The sequence below is a fragment of the Haemaphysalis longicornis genome, unplaced genomic scaffold, assembly GCF_048455015.1.
Source record: "Haemaphysalis longicornis isolate Haplotype H1 unplaced genomic scaffold, Haemaphysalis longicornis Haplotype H1 scaffold_12, whole genome shotgun sequence".
NCBI lineage: Eukaryota > Metazoa > Arthropoda > Arachnida > Ixodida > Ixodidae > Haemaphysalis > Haemaphysalis longicornis.
In genome coordinates this window covers 97,269,545-97,290,698 of record NW_027526225.1, presented here as the reverse complement: position 1 = coordinate 97,290,698, position 21,154 = coordinate 97,269,545, and the positions used below count along the sequence as shown (strand labels likewise).

At 48.6% G+C, this 21,154-nt stretch overlaps 1 protein-coding gene across 2 annotated transcripts in view; it reads right to left on the bottom strand.

Annotated features, from left to right (window-relative positions):
* The window catches only part of LOC144163044 (uncharacterized), a 136,210-nt gene that overhangs the window by 43,416 nt on the left and 71,640 nt on the right, over nt 1-21,154 (bottom strand). For both annotated transcript variants that reach the window (XM_077693829.1, XM_077693830.1), the window contains 2 exons: nt 18,695-18,813; nt 17,850-18,000 (listed from right to left, as the gene is read on the bottom strand). In XM_077693829.1, coding sequence (XP_077549955.1) covers nt 17,850-18,000; nt 18,695-18,813 — 270 coding nt within the window. The remainder of the gene's footprint in view (nt 1-17,849; nt 18,001-18,694; nt 18,814-21,154) is intronic.

Genomic DNA, 21,154 nt, shown 5'->3' with positions numbered 1-21,154 from the left:
AAATCTCGAATACACGGGCGTTCTTGCTTTTCTCCTCCATCAGTAAAGCGGCCCGCCGCCACAGGGAATCAAACCCGCGTCCTTGGGTTTAGCAACTTGAACTGTCGAACATTCTGTTGAACTAGGGGGTGCACCCATCTCCACTTGACCAGCCCCTGGACAGCCGGTTCTGCTCGTTCGCCATCGCCAGGAGCCACTTGTCCGGCCACAAGGGTATTTTTTCTCTCAAGGCGGCTCGTTTTGCACATACGGCAAAGGCCTACACTCCTCCGGCGCTGTTGTTTTCTTTTCCCGGTGCCCGCTCCGTTTTTTGTGCGATTCCGCGTACCACACATTAATTTTGCGTACCTCAGTTCCTCTATATTACAGATATTTAAGGCTTTCGCCTTCAAATAAAAGAAATTCCCTTCCGTAAAAGGGACATGAATGCAGCCAATAAACTTGAGGCGATCGTGCAACACTTCCGATAACCGCTTTCACTCCTTCCTTCGCGTCTGAAAGCATTGTGAAAGCTATAATTATCCACAGCACCGAGCGGCACCGTGTGATTCCCTCGCCGAAGCCACGCCTTCCGTATCGGCTTTGCGTTTGTGGTTTCCTTTTTTCTTAAAATAGCTATAGAATGCGTTTATTGCTGCAACTAAAAGAAAGCCACCCAATAGCCGCAACGCCTCTATAATTAACGATTGTAGGGTTCAATGGGCCGACGGAACGCAGGCGATGAGGCGCGCCGTAGTGGAGGGCCCCGGATTAATTTCGACCTCCTGAGGATCTTTAACATGCGCCCAAATCTCGAACACATGGGCGTTTCCGCTTTCCGCCTCCAGAAAAGCGACCGCCGCGGCCGGGAATCGAACCCACGACCTCGTGCTCAGTAGCGCAACGCCTTAGCCACTGAGCCACCGTGGCGGATACACCACTATAATTACTTATTTGAGTACTCAAAAAACTCCAAGACCGGGAAAAAGGGAAAATCTTCTTGAGCAAATTTCGAAGTTATCTGGTGTATGTTGAGCAGTGATTTTTGGTAGGGGTACTCTGTGAAGCCCTATTCTAAGTACTGAATGTGATGATTGACTACATTCGCAAGCCTTGAAAATTTCGAGAAAATTTCGAGTTGCAGTGTCCCTTTAAAAATTCGGCGACGAGATCATTCAAAGTGGTTTAGTCATGTTTTAATCTCCCATGCTTTGACCTGAGTTTGGCCAGCATCTTGAAAACTTAAGGGACCGCCCAGAAAACAAATTTGGCGAGGTGAGTACCGAAGTGGTGTAGCGATATTTTAGGCCTAAAATGGGCTCAATATTGATAATGAACCTATTGGCGGCGGTCTCGTTTCTAGTCTAACCTCAACGGACCACACTGCCTCCCGCAAAACGCGGCAAACTCGTCTTTCTACCCTGAGTACAGGAGGGAAACGTAGTTGACTCGTTGGACCCTACTGCCGTTATATGAGGTTCCGTATTTTCGCGCGTATGACACAGACCAAAAGTGCGAAAATTTCAGTGGGGAAGTAGAGGTGCGGATAATACGCGGGGGTTTTCCTTAAGCGCAGCTTCACGGTAATGCCCTTCATGCCGTGAAGCTCCCACGCAGTAACACAGCTTTCCATGGTAGCGATCGCGCAAAACATACGACAAGGAAGAAAAAACAAGGACGAGCGCAGTGACACTGAGTGAATTGTGGCTGTCGCTTTGCAGTCGGTATATTCTACTTGCTAAATATACGCTTTTCTAGTCTACCCAGAACGTGATGTGTAGCTTGAGCAGTGGGTTTGGTGAAGCCTTTCCTGTATCAAATGTGCGGGAAATACGCGAGTTTTTTTTTTTCTTTACTGGCGGGCTAAAAGTAAGGTGTGGATTATATGCAAGGGCGGGTTATACGCACGAAAATACGGTATATTATACTGGAATTGCCGACATTCTTCTCTGATTGGTGAAACAATGTATATTCATCAGTAATACCTGTATTCGGAACGAAGGATAAATATATCTTCACGATAGAACGACGGTTGGAGTCTTCATCTCAAAAAAACTCCCACCTCCCCTCGCGGGAACCCCTGTGTAGATGCGACGCATAGGCGGAGCGGCGAAGGGACCGCGTTTTATAGCGCGCATAACGTTGAGGGGACTGCGTAAGCCGGTCCCAGTCGATGACGACGTTGGCGTACTTGTAAAGCGGCGTGGACTCTAGGTGTTTGAGCCAAGCGTGGATGTTGCTTCGCCGGAGAACGGCACACCGGTTATATGCGCAGCGCGCCCGAAGGAGAGGAAACCGCGGAAGAGAGAGTACTGCACATGCGCCGGCCCCAGCGCGTCTGCCGCGGCTATGACGCAACGTGCCGCGACTATGGCGCAACACAATACAACACAATCCACTTTTATACAATCCAATCCAAATCCAATCCAATCCAAATCCGATCCAATCGAATCCAATCCAATGCCCCTCGCGAGAGAGTGTTCGCTATCGGAGAGGAGAGGGGGTGAGCGGCGGAGAGCGCAGCTGGCGCGGCGAGGAGAATGGCGGAGGGGTGGACAACGCCGACGACGACGACGACGACGCCGGAGGGACAAGGCGAGTGAATCAGATGCTCTGCATCTAAAAACCTTGTTGGATGCAGCCAACTCTAGAGACTGATTTTTAATCAGTTTCTCGGAAGCTCCAGGTCCGAGTTGGTGGAATCTGCCTCACAGTTATCTTCTTTCTACTGCGATGGGTTACTAACTGGCCCCGTATGCGTACATCCTCATTTAACATGGCATAGTGCCGGTTTACCACTGCAGTTGGGGAAAGTGTCTCGACATTGATGTGGAATCGTTCTTCTGTATGTGTGGAGATTTGGATAGGTGTTCGTTTGAATTGGTCGCCATGATATGGCGTCTCCTATGTCAAGTTTCTGACAGGGTGGCGAGTAGTGGCGTATTTGCTCATTACGCGCCTCGGGTCTTTCGCCGTATTCACGAAGTAGGTGGATGAAGCAGAACTCCACTCGGTTCGTTGACTGCCGATCGATGCGATTAGCTGGCTCGTTCCCGTCTAGCCTACAAAGTCCCGCGGTTAGCGCTATTGACTTCCTTCAGTAGGATTTGTTGTTTACGCTTGCAGGGATATTAGCCGCCACCTAAGTGTCCTTTTGCTTTACCACCCGTCAACTTGAAAACAAAAATAACGCCCACTGGATTTTGGTCGGCCGCTCCCAGCTGCGGCTTATTCTCCGCAGGTGCCGAACATTGAACAACCTGAGCGCACTTGCGCGTATTGTGCCTGCAGCTTTTTGAGCTACAATCAAATAGAGCACTGCTTGGCCTCCTTGCAAGAGTAGTTACGCCCCCGAGCTACTCCGCCACAAATGTTTTTTTTTTTTTGTTTTTTTTTTAACAACGAAGCTGTTGAGCGAATCGTAATATTTCGTGTCCGCAGCTAAAAATACCAAAAAAATTGCCGAACGCGCGCACGCGAGCGGGCGCCTCGCGGTGACCGTCCGGAAGTTAACAAAACCAAGAAAATGCCAAGCGCTCGTGTGTGCGTGCCTCGCGGCGACCGCCCAGCGTCCCCGGAGCACATTCGTCAAGCCAAGCATACCCAATTAGTGAGATAGGCCAAGATCGGCAAAAACACCAGCGTTCACCGTAATCGTGCCAATACTTGCTTGGAACGAAAAAGACACGTCACAGCGTACGCCCCTCCAAGGTGATGTCCAATGATTATCACGTCCAAAAAAGTGAAAGAAGCCCACACTTATAGCAATAACGATGTAGTAAAGGTCGCTGAGGCAGCGAAGAAGAAGCAAATCGGCTGCAATCGTAGTAAACCATCGTGATGGTCGTGAAGGTTGCGTACAGCTTCGCTACCTTCAAGTATTTCGCGTTAGTGTGAGCTTCATTTACTGTTTTTTTTTTCGTTTACGACGCCGTGACAATCTGAGAGATAGCTTCAACCGAAAGCCGTTGTGATGACACCAATAGGTACTAGCGCGAACCACTCGTATCTGTGCGTCGGAAGCGACTATTAATTACGAAAGCAGTTGTGGACCCAAGAGTTGTCCCGTGATACTGGACGAGCCGTGGGTTAATTGGCGTATTCATGGGAGGTTGTGGCCGTTACCACACCAGGGTGGCCAATCCTGCTCTGGTGAGGGAGTGCACGTTACCGGCAGTGGTCACCGGGTTCATGCCGCACCCCAAGCATTGTCCCTGAAGAAGAAAGTGTATCACAGCTGCATCGTACTCGCCTAGGGGACAGAAACTTGGAGGCTCACTAAGAGGGTTCAACTTAAATTGAGAACGACTCAGCGGGCAATGGAGCGGAAAATGATAGGTGTAACATTAAGGGACAAGAAGAGAGCGGAGTGGGTCAGGGAACAACAAACGCGTGTTAAGGACATATTAATAGAAATTAAGAAGAAGAAATGGACGTGGGCAGGGCATGTAATGCGAAGGCAAGATAACCGTTGGTCATTAAGGGTAACATAGTGAATACCTAGAGGAGGAAAGCGTTGCAGGACAAGGCAGAAAGTTAGATGGGCAGGGGAGATCAAGAAGTTTGCGGGGATAAATTGGTCGCAGTTAGCACAGGACCGGGGTAATTGGAGATTAATGGGAGAGGCCTTTGCCCTGCAGTGGACGTAGATAGGCTGGTGATGATAGTGATGATGATGATGATGATGATGACTGGACGAGGAGGAAAGGAAGTAAGTCAGCGAGCACTCATCCAGACTGTTTGGAACGCGCCAGAAAAATGTGCCTGTAACTCTAGACTGGCGCGCCAACGTATCATGTTCTTCGTTAGGCTCATTTCCTTTAGTCGCGACAACAACCTTCCATGCGAGCTCTTAAATGTAGAATAAAATCTACGCGAAGTAAGCTCGATTTTTATTCGTGAGTGGCACTAGTCCACTTTCACACCATCACCCAGTCTTAAAGGAACCTCGCAGCACTTACCATCGACTGATCAGAATGTATTTTGGGGTAAAGTCTATTGTCCCAGCAATCTCCTCCCGAAAGAATGATGAAAATCAGTTCACTATCACCGAAACTACACGCGATAAAAAAAAAAAGAAGGGGGCGGCTCGCGGCGTTCTCTTTGGCAGCCTTCGATATATCACAGGCCGGGGAGTTTTCTCCATTTCTCCGCAATGTGAAAGGGTCTATTTCCGGCCTGGTGCCACAAAAAAGCAGGCATGGCTGCCTGCACGCAAGCGCGCGCTGAAGTTGGTAGGGCGTTTTTGAAGCAATGAACGTTTGTTGTCGAGTGGTCTCGTTGAAAGGGGAGTATTGAGTTCATCACTCAAACTCAGGGCCCACTCAAAACACAAAGGAAACGCCAAAAATGTGCGCACATGTTCAGGCATACAAGAGGTTGGTACACTGCGCCGACGACGGCGGATCGTCACAGGAAATTCGAGAAATAAGCCGCGAAGTTGACCAGCAACAACCAATACGACATCAATTGCCGCAATTACGTCATTAAGGCCATGCCAGGAGTGCATATTTAGGAAAATTGAAGAGAGCGTGGTTGGTTTTTCCGCGTCTTTCCACACCGATTCGCGCGCTCACCGCCTCACGTTGAACGTGTAATATTTGGCTCAAGTATTCCTCGCAGTGTAATCTAAACGTCGCGCAGGTTTACTGCCACTGCCCACAGAGTGTTGCAGGGTCCCTTTAAGGTAAAACTGGAGACCGAAACAGGGTATCTGCCATTTACGCTGCTTACAACTTGAACGTGTGATATTGTGCATCATTTGGGGTGGGGGAGGCCCTGGTCAAGCTATTCTTACAGCTTTTTTTCCTTGCCTTCCTCATCGCAAAGGATGGAAAAAATAAAGAAATTAATATTATATAAAGTGGTTGGGGTGGAAGTGCATACCATCTCTCTATATGGGCAGCCCGTTATCACCCCATACGTGTCCATGTATGACCGGTACTTCCATAACCCTGCCGATAGCCCGCGGAAACAGCCAGTGTGCGAAACGTGACAGCGTTCCCAGCATCCGTTCCAAGAGGATCGAGCGGAAAGGATACACAGAACAGCCAAACTTCCGCAGAACATCCAGCCAGAGCTCAGCGGCGTTCCTAAGCCCTGTCACTGCCCGTTCTTTCAGTTCGCGGAGAAGATGGTCAATAGTACGTGTTGTTCCTACAATCATCGGCCAAATTTCTTGCAGTGCATCGTAATTTTATGAATAGCAGACAAGTTCGCAAAACTGTTTCGACTCTCTTCCCGAGGTCTTCCTCAGTTAACCACAAAGTAGTTCTGCACACACCAGTGCCCTAGTCCTTTCTCTAATAAGAGTAGCTTATTCACTACATAGCTTACTACATGCTGTCATCGGCGCAGGATTACTTCTGCGGTCGCCATTCAGGGGCATAGGAAATAACCTCGTTGTGTATAGAATTCGTAGCCATTTATTGATCACTGTTCAGTTTTCTTTAAAGGGGTCCTGAAATACCTTCCGCCGATGCGTGGATGTACATGTAACCAAATAAAGCAATGTATTAGCAATCTCCTCCCGCAAGAATTTTGTTGAAGCGATGAGTATTAGCTGAGAAATCGTAAATCAAAAAACGCGCATTATCGTCGCGCCGCGTTTCCTCCTCCTTTCAACTTACTCTCCGCTGTTGACGGCGAGCGAGCCTTCCCTCCCATGATGCTGCGCTCCTCGGCGGTGACGTACTTCCGCTATTTCGCTGCTCCCACAGCCGTCTGCTACGGGCAAGCTTTGTTGACACCATGAATTCCGCACTCCGCTCAAGGCTGGAAAAGCGAACGAAAAATCTGGCCCCATGTGTGCGGCGGCCTGGCCTTGCCCTTTCGCGGTGTACGTTGCTCCAGAACTTTGCTATCGGCGGCACGCGACTTTTTATCGGCGGCGAACTCGCAGCCGCACGGGCAGGATCCTGCGCTCGCTCCCTTGGATGCACAGCGCACTGTTTATCCAAAAAGCGCCGTATCAGATGTGGCCCCGCTGGTGCCGGGTCTTATTTTGTGGCGGTGGTAATTCCTGCCGGTGGCATGTGAAAAAGACATTTTGAACCGATACAGAACCCGATCACAAAACGCCAGTTCAGCTTGGGGCGACGCGTGGTGGAGAGCGGCAACGTTGGCAAAACATGCTCCGCCACGGCTCTGAGCTTCCTCGCGCTGGAGCGAGCACCATTTCTTTGACAATATCAAACATCGGTTGCCCTGGCAACAAGGCACAAACCGCTCTAGAAGTCAGTTACCGTTGCGTGATCCCGGTTCAGCTTGGGGCCCCACCTCGCGGCATATGGGCACTGCAGGCATACTACTCACTCAGGGCGAGATGCGTTTGGCATTACAGGAGGCGATGGTGTGTGTGTTCTGGACGCCTTTGTTTCTCGATGAAATGCGTTGTGCTTCTGCGGGTGGATAGTGCTTCCCATAGTCTGGATTATCTTTCTCAAGCGGCGTACGACTCAACCTCGCATGGGGTATGTGCAGTGTGCGTGGCTAAAAGCCATCTCGGCTTGTGCGCCGGAGTTAAGTGACTTGCTGTTCGTCCCCGCAAACCGCGCGCGAGGTGAGTGCCGAATTTACGAGGGGCAGGAGGAGGCAACCCATCGTCTGTCAATCGCGGTTCGTACTTGCAACGCATGTTGTGACGTTGTGTTCGTTCGAAACGCATCTCTGGATTGTTTGGAAGTTGAATAAAATGTATGCGTCAAACCCGGGAATTCGGCTCAGGGCGTTCTCTGCGATTGCAAGAAAGAAGTGCCACGGGGCTTCAACGCTTTCTTTATGGAACGTACTCAAGTAAGAGAATATTCATGTCGTGTTATGGCCCTGTCGCATTCAATACAAACGGTTAAGCGTTTGTTTACACTTGTTTCGTTTGTCGTAAAATGTCCAAGCACTCCGGCACTCCGCTGGCAGATCAGCCGGCGAGCCGACGCTGAGCAGACGACTCATCTCTTTGCCGGAAGTGCGTGAAAAAGCCGCCCAATAGCAGGATGTCTAGCTCATGACGAACATCTGGGAATCGATGATGTAGACATGTGAAGATGGCGGCGTCCAAAAACACGAAGGAAAGGGTGAGAAAAAAGCGACCAACTTTGCAACAAAAGTGTGAGCTTTCCGCTGCGCGTAAAAGAGTAATACTTGGCACAGATGATGTTGACGACCCAATCTAACGATTGCGCTAGTCAATTTAGTGTGCTCAAAACGCCTTTCAGGGCCCCTTTAATGTTTACCCTTTTTCGCAAAAATCATTCTCTGCATAATATATGAAGGTTCGGTAATATCTGAAGGTTCGGTACATCTCTTTAGCAACTTGTATCCCAATAACCTTGCTTTCGATTATAACTGCATCACGAGAGAGAATTTGTGCGGAAGTGTAGAGCAGACAGCAGTAAAGAACATTCACTGCCAAAATTGTTTAACAGGTGTCAGAGAGTTAAAGCCCTTTGATGCCCAAAACTTCATTATTTTGCTTACGCGGGTGAGAATTTTTTTATGGTCGAAAAGGATTTCCGACATCACAAATATGAAGTCAGAAAAAAAAATTTGGTTCATTAGGACGGACAACAGGACACATTGGGCACTAGGAAACAGTGGGCACTGGCTGCCCATATATCGCTTGAACAAGAGGGCTACCTTGATCACCATGATTTATGCTTTGAGTGAAGACAATTACGTAAAGGTTGTACAGCTATCATTTGGAAGAACAACGGAATTACACAATTTCGGTTACCTGTCACTACCTCATGGGGAACGCGGGCTCGATTCGAGTTAACACGCGTAAACAATATTTTTTTTTGGCACACGGAATTACGTGCTGCCCTCTTTTCTTTGATTTTTGAAGGTCCGGGATTCTTTGTCTGTCAATAGGTGGTGTTAAATGTCGAAAAAACCACAAAGCGCAAGATAAAAAAAATATTGTTTGAGTGAGCAACACTAGGCATCGAAGGGTTGGTGTTTCATTAAAAATAATCAGATGACTTTTGCACAATTCATCCAACTGTCTCCAAATAAATTTCCACTAACTGTGGGATCTCACCCGACTTTTTTTTTCGTGTACGAAAGCTACGGGATCAAGATATCGCTACAAATTGTCTCCAAATAAATTTTCACCGGCTGTGGATTCTCACGGGTACGGATTCCTGGGCGAGTTGGTGTTGCATTGCAGATACAACACCAATTCAGGGGGGATTCTCACCCCCCATTTTTTCCCCAGCACGGAAGTTACGGGATCAAGACATCGCCAGAAATCAAATGCGCACCCTTTCTGCTTGTTCTCGTTTGAATACCAGTGGAGACGAGCGGATGAGAGCGGGATAAGGAAGATGGGTCGGATGGTGACGACGCCGAAAGGAGGAGGAGGTGGAGGAGGATGCCTGCCAAAGGAGCGGCGAGCTCGGTCGGTGCACGCGGCACAAATCCAGCGAGGCGGCGGTCTCGGCGACGGAGCAGCGGCGGCGGTGTGCTGCTGTCAGGTTGAATGCGCGGCCCCATTTGCCACGGTGACGCCCCGCCGACCTCTTGGGAATAGGAGCCCGCCGGGAGGGAAGGCGGCACCTCGCGCCCAAGGAGATCGAGGAGGACGCTCCCCTGCGCGTGTCTGTTGCGCCAGGGACCGCCGACGCCTGGGATCGCTGCCCGTCCGCAGAACGCCCGCAAATGTATAAGTGCATTTGGCTGTCTGTGTGCAATGTGGTTTGGCTGTCACTGGAGAGCATGGCTGAGAGTGGAGCCCGGCACGAACGAACGAACGAACGAACGAACGAACGAATGAATGAATGAATGCATGAATGAATGAATGAATGAATGAATGAATGAATGCGTGCGTGCGCTGTGAGTGAGTGAGTGAGTGAGTGAGTGAGTGAGTGAGTCACACACCTGGCAATTTTTCATGTTTCCTTTCCTTTTTACCCGCCGCGGTGGCTCAGTGGCTAAGGCGTTGCGCTGCTGAGCACGAGGTCGCGGGTTCGACTCCCGGCCACGGCGGCCGCTTTTCTGATGGAGGCGAAAAGCAAAAACGCCCGTGTGTGCGAGATTTCGGCGCACGTTAAAGGTCCCGAGGTGATCAAAATTAATCCGGAGCCCTCCACTACGGCGTGCCTCATCGCCCGCGTTTTTATTCGGGGCATTCTTTGGTTGGTAAAAAAACTGGACCAGAGAAAGCAAGTTCTTTTTATTTGTCAAGTCGGGGTTTATAACCTTTTTCGGCACTAACATTTCCCGTTCCATTTCATCGCCCGGAATATTATTGTCAACCGATCTTGCGGGTTCCCCACTACCGTTATTGTTGGTTGCATTCAGTTGGTTGGTTCCTCACAACCCTGCGCAAGTTATTTTAACAAGGCTTGGAGTTTATTTTGTTTCCTTGAGTTTTACTGTCTGTTTCTTTCATTCCGCTCGTAACAAGGCAGTTTTTGTGATTTCAATAGTTTTTCCTCCTTTTCCCCTTTTCGCGGCTCCTTTTCGCGGCTTCAATCTCGTGTTCCTTCCTTATCTCCATCTCGTTGTCAACTATAGCACAAAATACTGAAGCACAAGTCTCCAGTGACACCTGCTGAAAACGATCGTCTTGTGCTCTAAAAATGGGCATACATCTGTGTACTGTGCTCTGTTCTCATGTTTGACTTCTTTTTTCTATTTCGGCAATTTTTTTCTAACTTTTGTGTCTCCTGTGGACCTTTATCGCCCTTTATCCGGTGTTGTTTTGTATTTTCTCTGACATCTCATAACAGAAGGTTGTACGCAATCAGTCAGTGAAACCATCGCTGCTGTAAGGCGTCGCCACACAAGCCATCTGAAGGCTTGGGCTTTCGCTCGACTATATTGTTGTACAGTTACACCTGGGTACAACGAAGTTGACAAAAATTCCCAATTTTTTCGTTATATGCAGGTTTTCGTTGCATGCAGGCTTCGAGTTAGGACATGCGTGATTGAAGCATAAACGAGACCAAAATGCTATAATCAGTGACGGCGAACTCGCCAATCAGGAATTCATTTCACTGTGAAAAACTGCGTCACTTCCGCCTACTGCTTTTCCACGAGCTTAGCCACTACACGGCACTACAAAGAGGCAAGGTCACTTACTACCTGTATTTACAAACGTAACCTAAGTATCACTTCTGCTTTTGACACTTCTCGGTGGTTCGACGCGTTTGAAGGACCAAACATGCGCTGAAATGACGCCTTTTTGCGAACTTCGTGCTCTTTTCAGCACATACCCAGCTTTCTCGCTCAAAATTACAACCTCTCGGGAACCTAGAAAAACCACTTTAGGAAAATGATATTTGGCATAAAGCTAGAAGCCAACGTGAAGATTAAAACGCTAAAAGAATATTTCAGGTTTCTGAATATTTGTTTGTGTAATTTGCTGTCAAATCTAACTCCTCATGCATTTCTATGGGATAGTTCCCATGGCTCAGGAACCCAGTCGCGCAACGTACGCGACTTGAAACTGTGCGCAAAGCAAGTATTCACCAAAATATTAGCTGTGCAAAAGAACTTTTCATTTCGCTAAAAAACTGCAGAGTAATCACTGTTTAAAGGACTGCCATGAGCGGGAAAGCTGCACATGCTCAAAATTGGTGAGATGAGAAGGTGTTAGCTGTGGGATTCTGTAATTAGCGGCGGCGTTCTTTTTTTGGCGCTGGCGAAGACGTTATTTAAACATGCCAGCTTGTCTTGGAAAGAGAAAAATTTCGTGTTTTTTTTTTTTTTTGCAGCAGAAATCATCACCGAAGAACCAACCCCACTGATAGCAGTGGAGACGCGCGGCTACACCCCGACAGACATGCCTATAGCAGCCATCCGACAGCGCTCTCACGCGTGGAAACGCACGGTACATGGCGGTGCGGGTAAAATCCGCTAAATTAGTGCATTCCTCCAACCGATTTTTGAGTAAAACTGCTAAAAAAAATTACACCATCTTCCCGTAGGGGAACCCTGAGTAGCATGCGAAGCAGCCATGGTGTCGACTGAAGTTCCCATTAGTTTTCAGTTCGTCGTTTCCGTTGACGTTCAGCTTCGCGTGCCTTCGTTGTATCAGTAGCTTCTTGACGTAGTTTGAATGAGTGAGTGCCATAAGGCGCGTTCGTAGCTCACGCTCCCGTCTCGGTTTGTAGCGCAGTGTGAAGAGCGCCACGTACCTCCCGTTGCGGCCAGAGAGTCGTGGGATCGAAACCGGGCGCCGCCTAACTATTTCTTTTGATAATGAACTGCGCTAACGTCAGGCCAAACGCTGACGGTGCCGAAGAGACGCGCATGCGCAGTAGAGTTGTGGTCGGCGGACAACGACAACGAAGGAGGGAGGGACACAGCCCCGAGCATGAGATGCTTCGCATCTAAAACAATGGCTCGTCAGGGTAGCGAATTCGTTACATCCAGGTTAACCGTCGCAACGCCTTCGTTACATAGAAGTCGAAAAGACACGGGTTTCAATGGGGCTGGCAATGGGGAATTGAAACACATCGTTAAATCCAGGAATTCGCTACATAGGGGTTTGTTACATCCAGTTTAACTGTACATTGATGAGCTAAATATATCTTATCTTATCTTATCTTAACTTATCTTATCTTATCTTATCTTAACTCTTCTCACTTTCCTTTTCCCCACGTACAAGATAGCAGGATTGTTCCAACATCCCTGTCTTCTCCTTACGTCTTTCTCGACAAGTTTTAAATCATGAGCTATTTCTTATGCGCCGCAAATGGACGCGCGACACGAGTTGTCAATACACCGAGTTTAGGCTGCTAAACATGGTTGACTCTGTCCAACGGTAAATTTTCGCAGAGCACACGTCACTCTGATTAGATTCTTAAAGACAACCAATAAGCAATCGGTTCTTCTCGCAACGCTTCGTTGTAATAAAATTCGTGGAATATTAACACAATAACGTACTGCGATCAAAACAATGAGCATGCACTCTTTCGTCGCAAAAATTGTTCCTTTGCGGTCTATTTTTTTCCCACAATTCATCGCTTGCATTCACGCCAGAAGCGCCTTCATCGACGTGTGGAACTGCACACCCTTGAAAAGCACTCCAAAGGCCCATTCGTCTCGAAGCCGTTCCAAGCCGTACCGAAACAACAGCGACCGGGCAAACAAGCTCCGTCAACGATGACAGCGGCGTCGAAGAAGGAGAAGAAGAAGACAAAGGGAGGAGGCAGGAATGCGAGAGATGCGCGCGCCTGCAGAGACCGACCATCTCCCCTCGGCGAAACGCTTGCGACACGGAGCATCAAATTGCGATGCACAAAGGGCCCCCAAGACGGCGGGCGTAAAGAGCGCTCTTTTCACGGAGGAAATAGTCGCGGCGACGGCGGCGCCCGAACAAAAAGACGGCGCAGCAAAACAGACGCAGGATTAAACAAATATCTCGCTCAGTATTTCCCCGCTCTCTTGCCTCGGACAGTCTTCTCCGAGACGAGCATCCGAGAGGCAACATATATCACCGGACGAATTTCCATGCCCAGCGCCGAAGGAGGAGCGGGGCTTGGGGAAGGAGGATTCAATCCGCGTTTCTGAGGCACACAAACGGGAGGACTTCGACGAAAGACGGGGAATAAAAAGCGTTAGAGACAAAAGAAAGAGAGACGGGCAGACGCGATAGTCGAGGCACTCTCCGGGGTAGGCGGAGACGCAATAAATTCCTCTCCGTCGTCAATCCCGAACGCGTGGGTCCATTTTTTGTCTCTCCCGAACACATTCCCGCGATTCTTAGTCGAGTCAAAGCCACGGCGGTGGCGGATCACGGGGTGCTCAAAAATCAGTCCGCTCCTAATCGGGAGACCAGCGGGAGAGCTTGTTGATCGCCCTTTAGGCGCGTCCGCCCTGTAAAGCCCGAGACTTAACTCGGCGCCGCTGGAGTCGCTCATTATTTGACGGAGTGGAAGTGAAGAGGCCACCGGGGGTCGCTCTGGGTCGGCGGGCTTCGGCGGTGCCTCGGCGCTCTCGGGCGGGTGGCGTGATAAACGACGCTGGAATATCAAAGTAATGCGCCCTCTGCCGGAGAGTGAATCAAAATGAGATCCCCGACCGAGCAGTGCAGTGGTGAACAGCCTCTTATTCAAAACAGCTGTGCGTAAGATGTAAAAAATTCTGCAGATATTAGGAGAATCATCTATGCGTGGCATTCCTATGCCACGTGTCTTGAGTGTGAGTTTTCTCCATCCAAATTTTTTTGATTTTTCCAAGTCCTGTCCGAGCAATTATCTCCCATTACGCTATTATAACGATTGCAGTTTAAACTTTCGCGAAATCTTCATTATTATGGAAATGCAGGGTGTTACACGGTTGGCCATTTTCCGTAATTATTTGAAATTTTTATTGTTTGTTTTGTTTTTTTCAACACTTCTTTCGACCAATTATGTCTATTTACGCTATTATAACGACCACAGGTAGAACGTTCGTGAAATATGCATTTTCTGGAAATGGGATGCGGTATACGTTTTGACATTTCCCGTAATTTTTTAATATTTTTCTTATTTTTTAGTTCTTCAAAATTTCGTTCGACCAATTATCGCCATTTACGTTATTACAACAACTACAGCCAAACCCGTTTATAGCACATTGCAATATGCACCGCGATTAGTTCAATATATCCAATAGTTCGATATAGCCGAACCCGCCTATAACGAACTTATCGTTACAAGTTCGCAATCCGCGGGAGCCCCTCTCCCCCTCCTCAACTCCACCATCCGCGCGTGCAAAAAAGAACACAGTAAAGTAGCCGTTACATAGCCAAAATAATCCATTTATTGCAAGTATTAAAGCTACTTTCCGACTGAACTGCCTAATTTGCGAAGAAAAAAGCGGTGATTTTTGTTTTCACTTTCGTTTTGGCGGCTTCAACTAGCATAGGATTCTCTACACGAAACATTATTTGCACCAGTTCGAGTCCACGTCCTCCAAAATCTAAGAAGCATTGGCGGAGCACGTTGACTGCCGAAAGCGCTTCATTATAAGCGTCGGACGGCTTTCACTCGCGACATCATCGGGAATGTGAGGGAGCTCTTCCCACAGTTCACCGATGCTGCTGTCTTGGTCCGGACTCGCTGACTGCGCGGGTTCCGTCGTGAGTCCCGCGCGTCGGAAACAGTTACGGCAAGTGTCGGGCGTCATGTCGCTCCGTGCGAGGCGCAATGTCTAAGTCGCAACTCTTGCTCCGTCGTCGCGGCCAATCCACATCTCAATCGCCGTTCCGAGACCATGCATTTCGGCGGCCATTCTAGGCGCGCAGAGTTCGATATATCTGATGTGAACTTCGTTATAAGGAATATGTTTCCCATGTATTTCCGTAACTGAATTATTTTTGTCCGCTATATAGCATAATTCGCTCTATCCGGGTTCGTTATAGCCGGGTTTTACTGTATATCTCGAACTTTCACGAAATCTCTCTTATTTTAGAAATGCAGGGCGTTACACGGTCCTGGCTGTGGGGTTACTCGGCAGAGAATGCTACGCAATAAAATAAAAAGCCTAAACTGAAAGGAGTGTAGTACGGAGGTCGGTTTGATGCTGGAATTCCCCACGCCGGGTTAGCAGCTAATTCGCCGAGAACATAATTTTGCGTAGCAATTTCAGTACATCCCTTGTTTAACATATCACGTTCCAATTTCAATACATGCCCTGTATCCCATAATTTTATTCTAGTTTCTAAACATCTTCTTTATATATAATAGATGAACCAGAAGCGTTAAGAACACAAGGAAAAGGGGGTGACCAATAGAGTAATTTGGAGCAAGAGGAACGCCTGAAGATGTCATATATGCACGTATACATCAACAAAACCTGCTCTCAGCAATTTCGGCACACAAATACCGATAACGTCTCTAAACATATCTGCTCTGCTTTTACACTGACTTACATGATCCCGTCCGGCCTTGTCGAACTCTTGAAAATGAAAAGTGAAGGGCACAATAGCATCGATCTGCAACAATGTTGCCGAGATTATTAAGCGTGTGGACAGACCTCGTACGTGACATAAGCGTAGACTACATCCACCCACCCACCCATCGACGTCCTGTAAGGCATCCCTCCACATCTTCGCTCGTACACCTCGGGTCACCGCCACCCTCCTTCGTTCCACCACAACCACCACTGATTAAGAAACCGCTATTGCGCTCGCAGCCAGCGCAGCTCCAGGCGGCTAGATTAGTTAATGTAAAAGCAGAGTCCAAACAGGCATGCTGTAACTACATCACAAGCTGCGTAAACTCCCCAGTCATCAAGCTTCGTAGAGGTCCGGCTGCGGTATTTTGAGACAGTATTGTACAATATCCTGCATTATCTAAACGCTTCGGAAATAAAATATAAATTCGCAATGGTTCAAACAGTTCGAGGCAACCCATCCTCCCCTCACAAGCCATATCGTATGGACTCCGCGACATGCCTTCGTCACTGAGAATGAGATTGATTGACCGACCGACCGACCGACCGACCGACTGACTGACTGACTGACTGACTGACTGACTGACTGACTGACTGACTGACTGACTGACTGACTGACTGATTGATTGATTGATTGATTGATTGATTGATGCATTCATTCATTCATTCATTGTAGGTTTTAACGCGCTGACGCAACGCAGGCGATGAGGCGCGCCGTAGTGGAATACTCCGGATTAATTTGGACCTCCTAGGGATCTGACGTGCGCCGTAATCTCATACGCACGGGCGTTTTTTGCTTTTCTCCTCCATTTGAAAAGCGGCCGCGAATCAAACCCGCGACCTCGTGCTCAGCAGCACAACGCCTTAGCCACTGAGCCACCGCGGCGGGTAGTGAGAATGAGACGACCCACGCATCTTGCTGCAACAGTTTTTTGCGGACATGCCTTTCGAGGATGGGTGCCTACGCCGTTCTACCCTGTCTTTCAACCCGCTCCTCCTCGCTAGGCTGTAGTACTCAACCACTACCGACCCTACTTCCATTATCCTCCATCTCATCCGTCTCTAAACGACGACGACGCGCGCCTTTAGAGCAGACCCCTATTCTACATCACAACTCTCCAACCCCAATACCTCCCCTCTTGTAAAACCTCCCGCAATCGCGTGGGAATGCCCCTCCCACCCAATGTACGCCACTCGTTCGTTTCCTCACAAGTCAGTTCCTCACTCGGGATCTTTAGTGCGCCGAAATCTCGTACACGCGGATGTTTTTCCTTTTCGCCTCCATCAGAAACACGGCCGCCACCGCCGGGAATCGAACCCGCGTCCTCGTGCTCAGTAGCACAACGCCGTAGCCACTGAGCCACCGCGGTGGGTTAAGAGTTTCAATATCAATCAGCTCAACGACTCGGAAGACCGACTATAAAGCACGTATTCGAGTCACGTGGCGCGCGCTTGACACTTCTTGTGCGCTACACGAAAATCGTTCATGACGCTATGCCTGCGGTGTAGTCAGCTCGCTAACATAGCTTACTAGTTTCGCAACCAGTCACTTTTTAGTTGAAAATTGCGTGCACAGCTGTCAAATCTTCCACATGGGTCAGCTTTAGCACTGGTAAACCTAGTTATCACGAGCGAAAAGTCTGTTTGACTTGGTTTTGGGTAAATTCAGCCTGTCACTTGGGCCCGCGCAGACGGCCCAGCCAGCGCGCCATCAATGGCCGGACCAGGCGCCGCCAAAGCGCCGGTTAATGTTCCCTTAGCCACGTGGTACCTGGGACGGCAAGGTTTCGAGCGTGCGCAGCTTCGACGCCTCTTCGCAGCGGATCACGTGGCGTGACGTCACACCTGCCACATTTGCGATCTGAGAGCTCAAGGTCACTGCGACACGATGAATGACCTTGCAAGACATTGCGTAGTCGAGCGTTCGCTTAATACATTCACCGCATTGGATGGTGGAGTCAGTGAGAAAAGTCGAGTGAACAACTGACCCAGTTCGGTGGTGACGTCATCAGGCAGCAGAATTGTAGTAGTCGGTGGCGGCTCGGCAGTCGGCACGTCCTGGCATTCGGGGCCCAGCCTGACGTCGTCGACGGCGACGCCCACTTCACCCGGCTTTTGAGTGCGCCCCTCGAAGACAAGCTGCGCACACGCGAGACGCCGATCGGGGCTTATTTCCCCGAAAAGTGCACGGCAAACGGCGATCGGACCGGGAGCGAGAAATTCGGTTTAACAGCTCGACAGCAATTGATGAAATTGATGACAGCAATTGACAGCAGTTGATTGATGAAACAAGGACAAAAGGGGAAAAAGGACAACATTGCGACATCGGTCCATTCAGCGTCCTCGACGACCACGAGCAACAAATAGCGCTCGGTCTATAAGTAATTTCGAGATGCTCATTAGAGTTCACTAGTGAGTCCTCGCAGGAATCGAATAAATAGGGCTACAGCGATTTCTTTTATTTAGGAACAATGTTCAAAATACGGTTACTCCAGTTATTAACGAGAAAAACTTTTGCGCAAGTTTCTAAGTCGTCTGATGGGCATAGAGCATTAATTTTCGGCTAAGGTAGTTTGTCACCCCCTAATCTAAGTACTGGGTGTATTGGGTGACTACGCTCTGCAAGCATTAAAGATTTCGAGAAAAATTAAAAAAAAAGTGCTTCAGGGTCCCTTTAATATGCATCAGTGTATCTCCATTGATGCTTCTACACTTTACAAAACAAATGAGATGGCCGCGAGAGGGAATAAATCGAACCCATTCTCCCTAGCTTCGAAGTACAAAGCAATGTCGAGCATCGCACTGCGCAGGACTCCGCTTCCCGACGACGTACCTGGAAGTCTTCGGGGATGTGCGGCAAGTCGACACTAGCCCAGCCAGCCTTGCGTGGTCCGTACGTACTCCACAGCACTGTCACGTTGTAAGAGCCCCACATCAACAGCCGAAGAGTGCCTGCGTAGAGCCGAATCAACTCCTCTAAGTATGCATCTTGCTCCGGTAGTAGATGCATGACAGTGCCGGCAGCGAAGATGAAGACAAAAAACTGGTTGATTCCTTCGTCATAGGAATCGGTAAAACACGAAAGTGTAATGTGCAGCTAAATCTGCAGCTGAGCATTATTTGCGGGTCGGCGGCTGTCTTGTGTGTGTGCTTGGCGTGCGACGCCCTGCTGGCGGGTCGCTTCGGCAAAGGTGTACTGGCGTCATTTCCGTGACGGATATGACGTCAGTGAAATCTTGGTGTATCCCGAAATAAAACAATTTCGTGTTACAATATAAAACCCGAAAACGAACAACCCTTATTATAACGTACTCTTTAGTACTAAAGGTTGCTTGCGCGCAAGAAGACCCTGTGTGCAGGGCTGCACCCTTTACAGGCCGCTGGCCTCGTTGTACTGGAGTCATTTCTGTGACAAATATTACGTCACCGAAATTTTTGTGTATACCGGAATAAAACACTTTGGGGTAAAACCACACTCAACAGCGTTTCAAGTGGCCATAAAGAAAAAAAAACAACTTTCGTTGGGTATAATGACTGCTTTTTTCTGACAACCATGATACCGATTTTATCGCAAACCTTAACCAAATATTCTAGATATTAAAGAAAACAGGCGCAGTAGTGGCGACCCCCCGCTACTTTCCCACGATTTCTATTGACCTTTTTAACTTCTTACTCCTGGGAGCTGCCATTTTATAAGTTGGCTGTACTCGCGGCCCTATAATTGGCGCAGCCAAGAGCAAGATGTAACTACTCATGCGCAACACAGCCCAGAACACGTCCTAATCTTATTAACGAATGAAAAGGTTTATATGACGTCCAGGGATTTCTTTCGTGCTATTGGTGGGCGCCGAATTAAGCAGCCGCCAGCAAACATGACGGGTGGTCATCGTAGCATTTAAATGTCAACCTGCAGTTAACAAATCCATAACTACGTGTTTAGTTCTGGCCCATATCCCGTCATTTCAACCCATATTACGTCAAAGCGATGCGAAATTTGAAAGTTTTGCAATATTTCTTGCGTTTTTTCGGTTAAAAAATGGCTCCGGCTTTGCTCAGCTAACCATGGATATGTGAAGCGAAAGCTTGGCTTAGCGTGGTTAAGTCTTGGTTTCACAAGGTTAACCTTTGACTTGGCCGTAATTATTATACTACTTGTCCAAAGCCTGCCGTTGTGTGCGGTTGTGGTTCCGCTTCCGGCGTTTTCCGAGCCGAAAGGTTCGCTTTTCCTGAGTCACCAACGCTAGCTCCGCGCGCTTGACATTCCAGACCCGCTCCAGTGAAGCAGCTCGTCGGGCGATATCCGCGGGGCGGTCAGACGCCGCTTGCCGACGACGATTCAAACAACGCTCTCAATAAATGTACTCTCTCTCTCTCTCTCTCTCTCTCTCTCTCTCTCTCTCTCTCTCTCTCTCTCTCTCTCTCTCTCTCTCTCTCTCTCTCTCTCTCTCAGAGAATGCGCCCGGCCTCGCTCTCATCCATGGTCAAGCTCGCATGCACTCGGCGAGTCACGTGGTCAGACCGAAATCCGGCTGCTGAAAGCGCATGCGCCAAGTCGGCAGAAGCAGCTGCGCAGCTGTCGTCAAATGAAGGTCAAATTCTCCACCGCGACGCGATTACTAAAGCTTTCCTGTAATAATGTCTTTCATGTCTGTAATGGGGCTGAGTGAATAACTGGAAGCCAGTTCTTTCAAATTGAGGACTTTTGTCTTCACGGCCCATGGTACCGTTTAAAAAAAAAACCGGTATGGGTGTCGTAGCTTCGGTCTACTACTGTTTTTTTGCAGCAGTTCCCGCGCAATCTTAAAGCGCCCAAAACAACCCAGTGACCAACTCAGTAATTGCTGAAATGAACGCCGTGATTGCGTCGCGCCCTTCTGCACGGGATTTTAGTTTCGGAACTGGAAACCTTTACTGTTCAAGTTATACAATAAAACGGAACTATTGGCCTATCTTTTCTTCATATGCCGCATGGCAAAAATACGAATTAAAAACAAGAGTCATGTTTCTTAGCGGTGACTTAGTTCGGCGGACGCAAATCCCACAAAACATTTATCCATTCATTCATTCAGCTTTATTCGCTTATGTTTTGCATAGTTTTTTCTCCGGTCTGCAAAAGCCCCAAATGCTCGTTGGCTTTCCAGGCAGTTGGTGTAAACATACCCAAAAAGAAAATAACCACACTCTCAAATTTTGACATGACAACTACTGCTTGATTCAAAATCACATCGCAGATATATGCACTGCAACGCAACATAAACAGCAAAAACGTAATTGTAGACAGCGCAAATATATA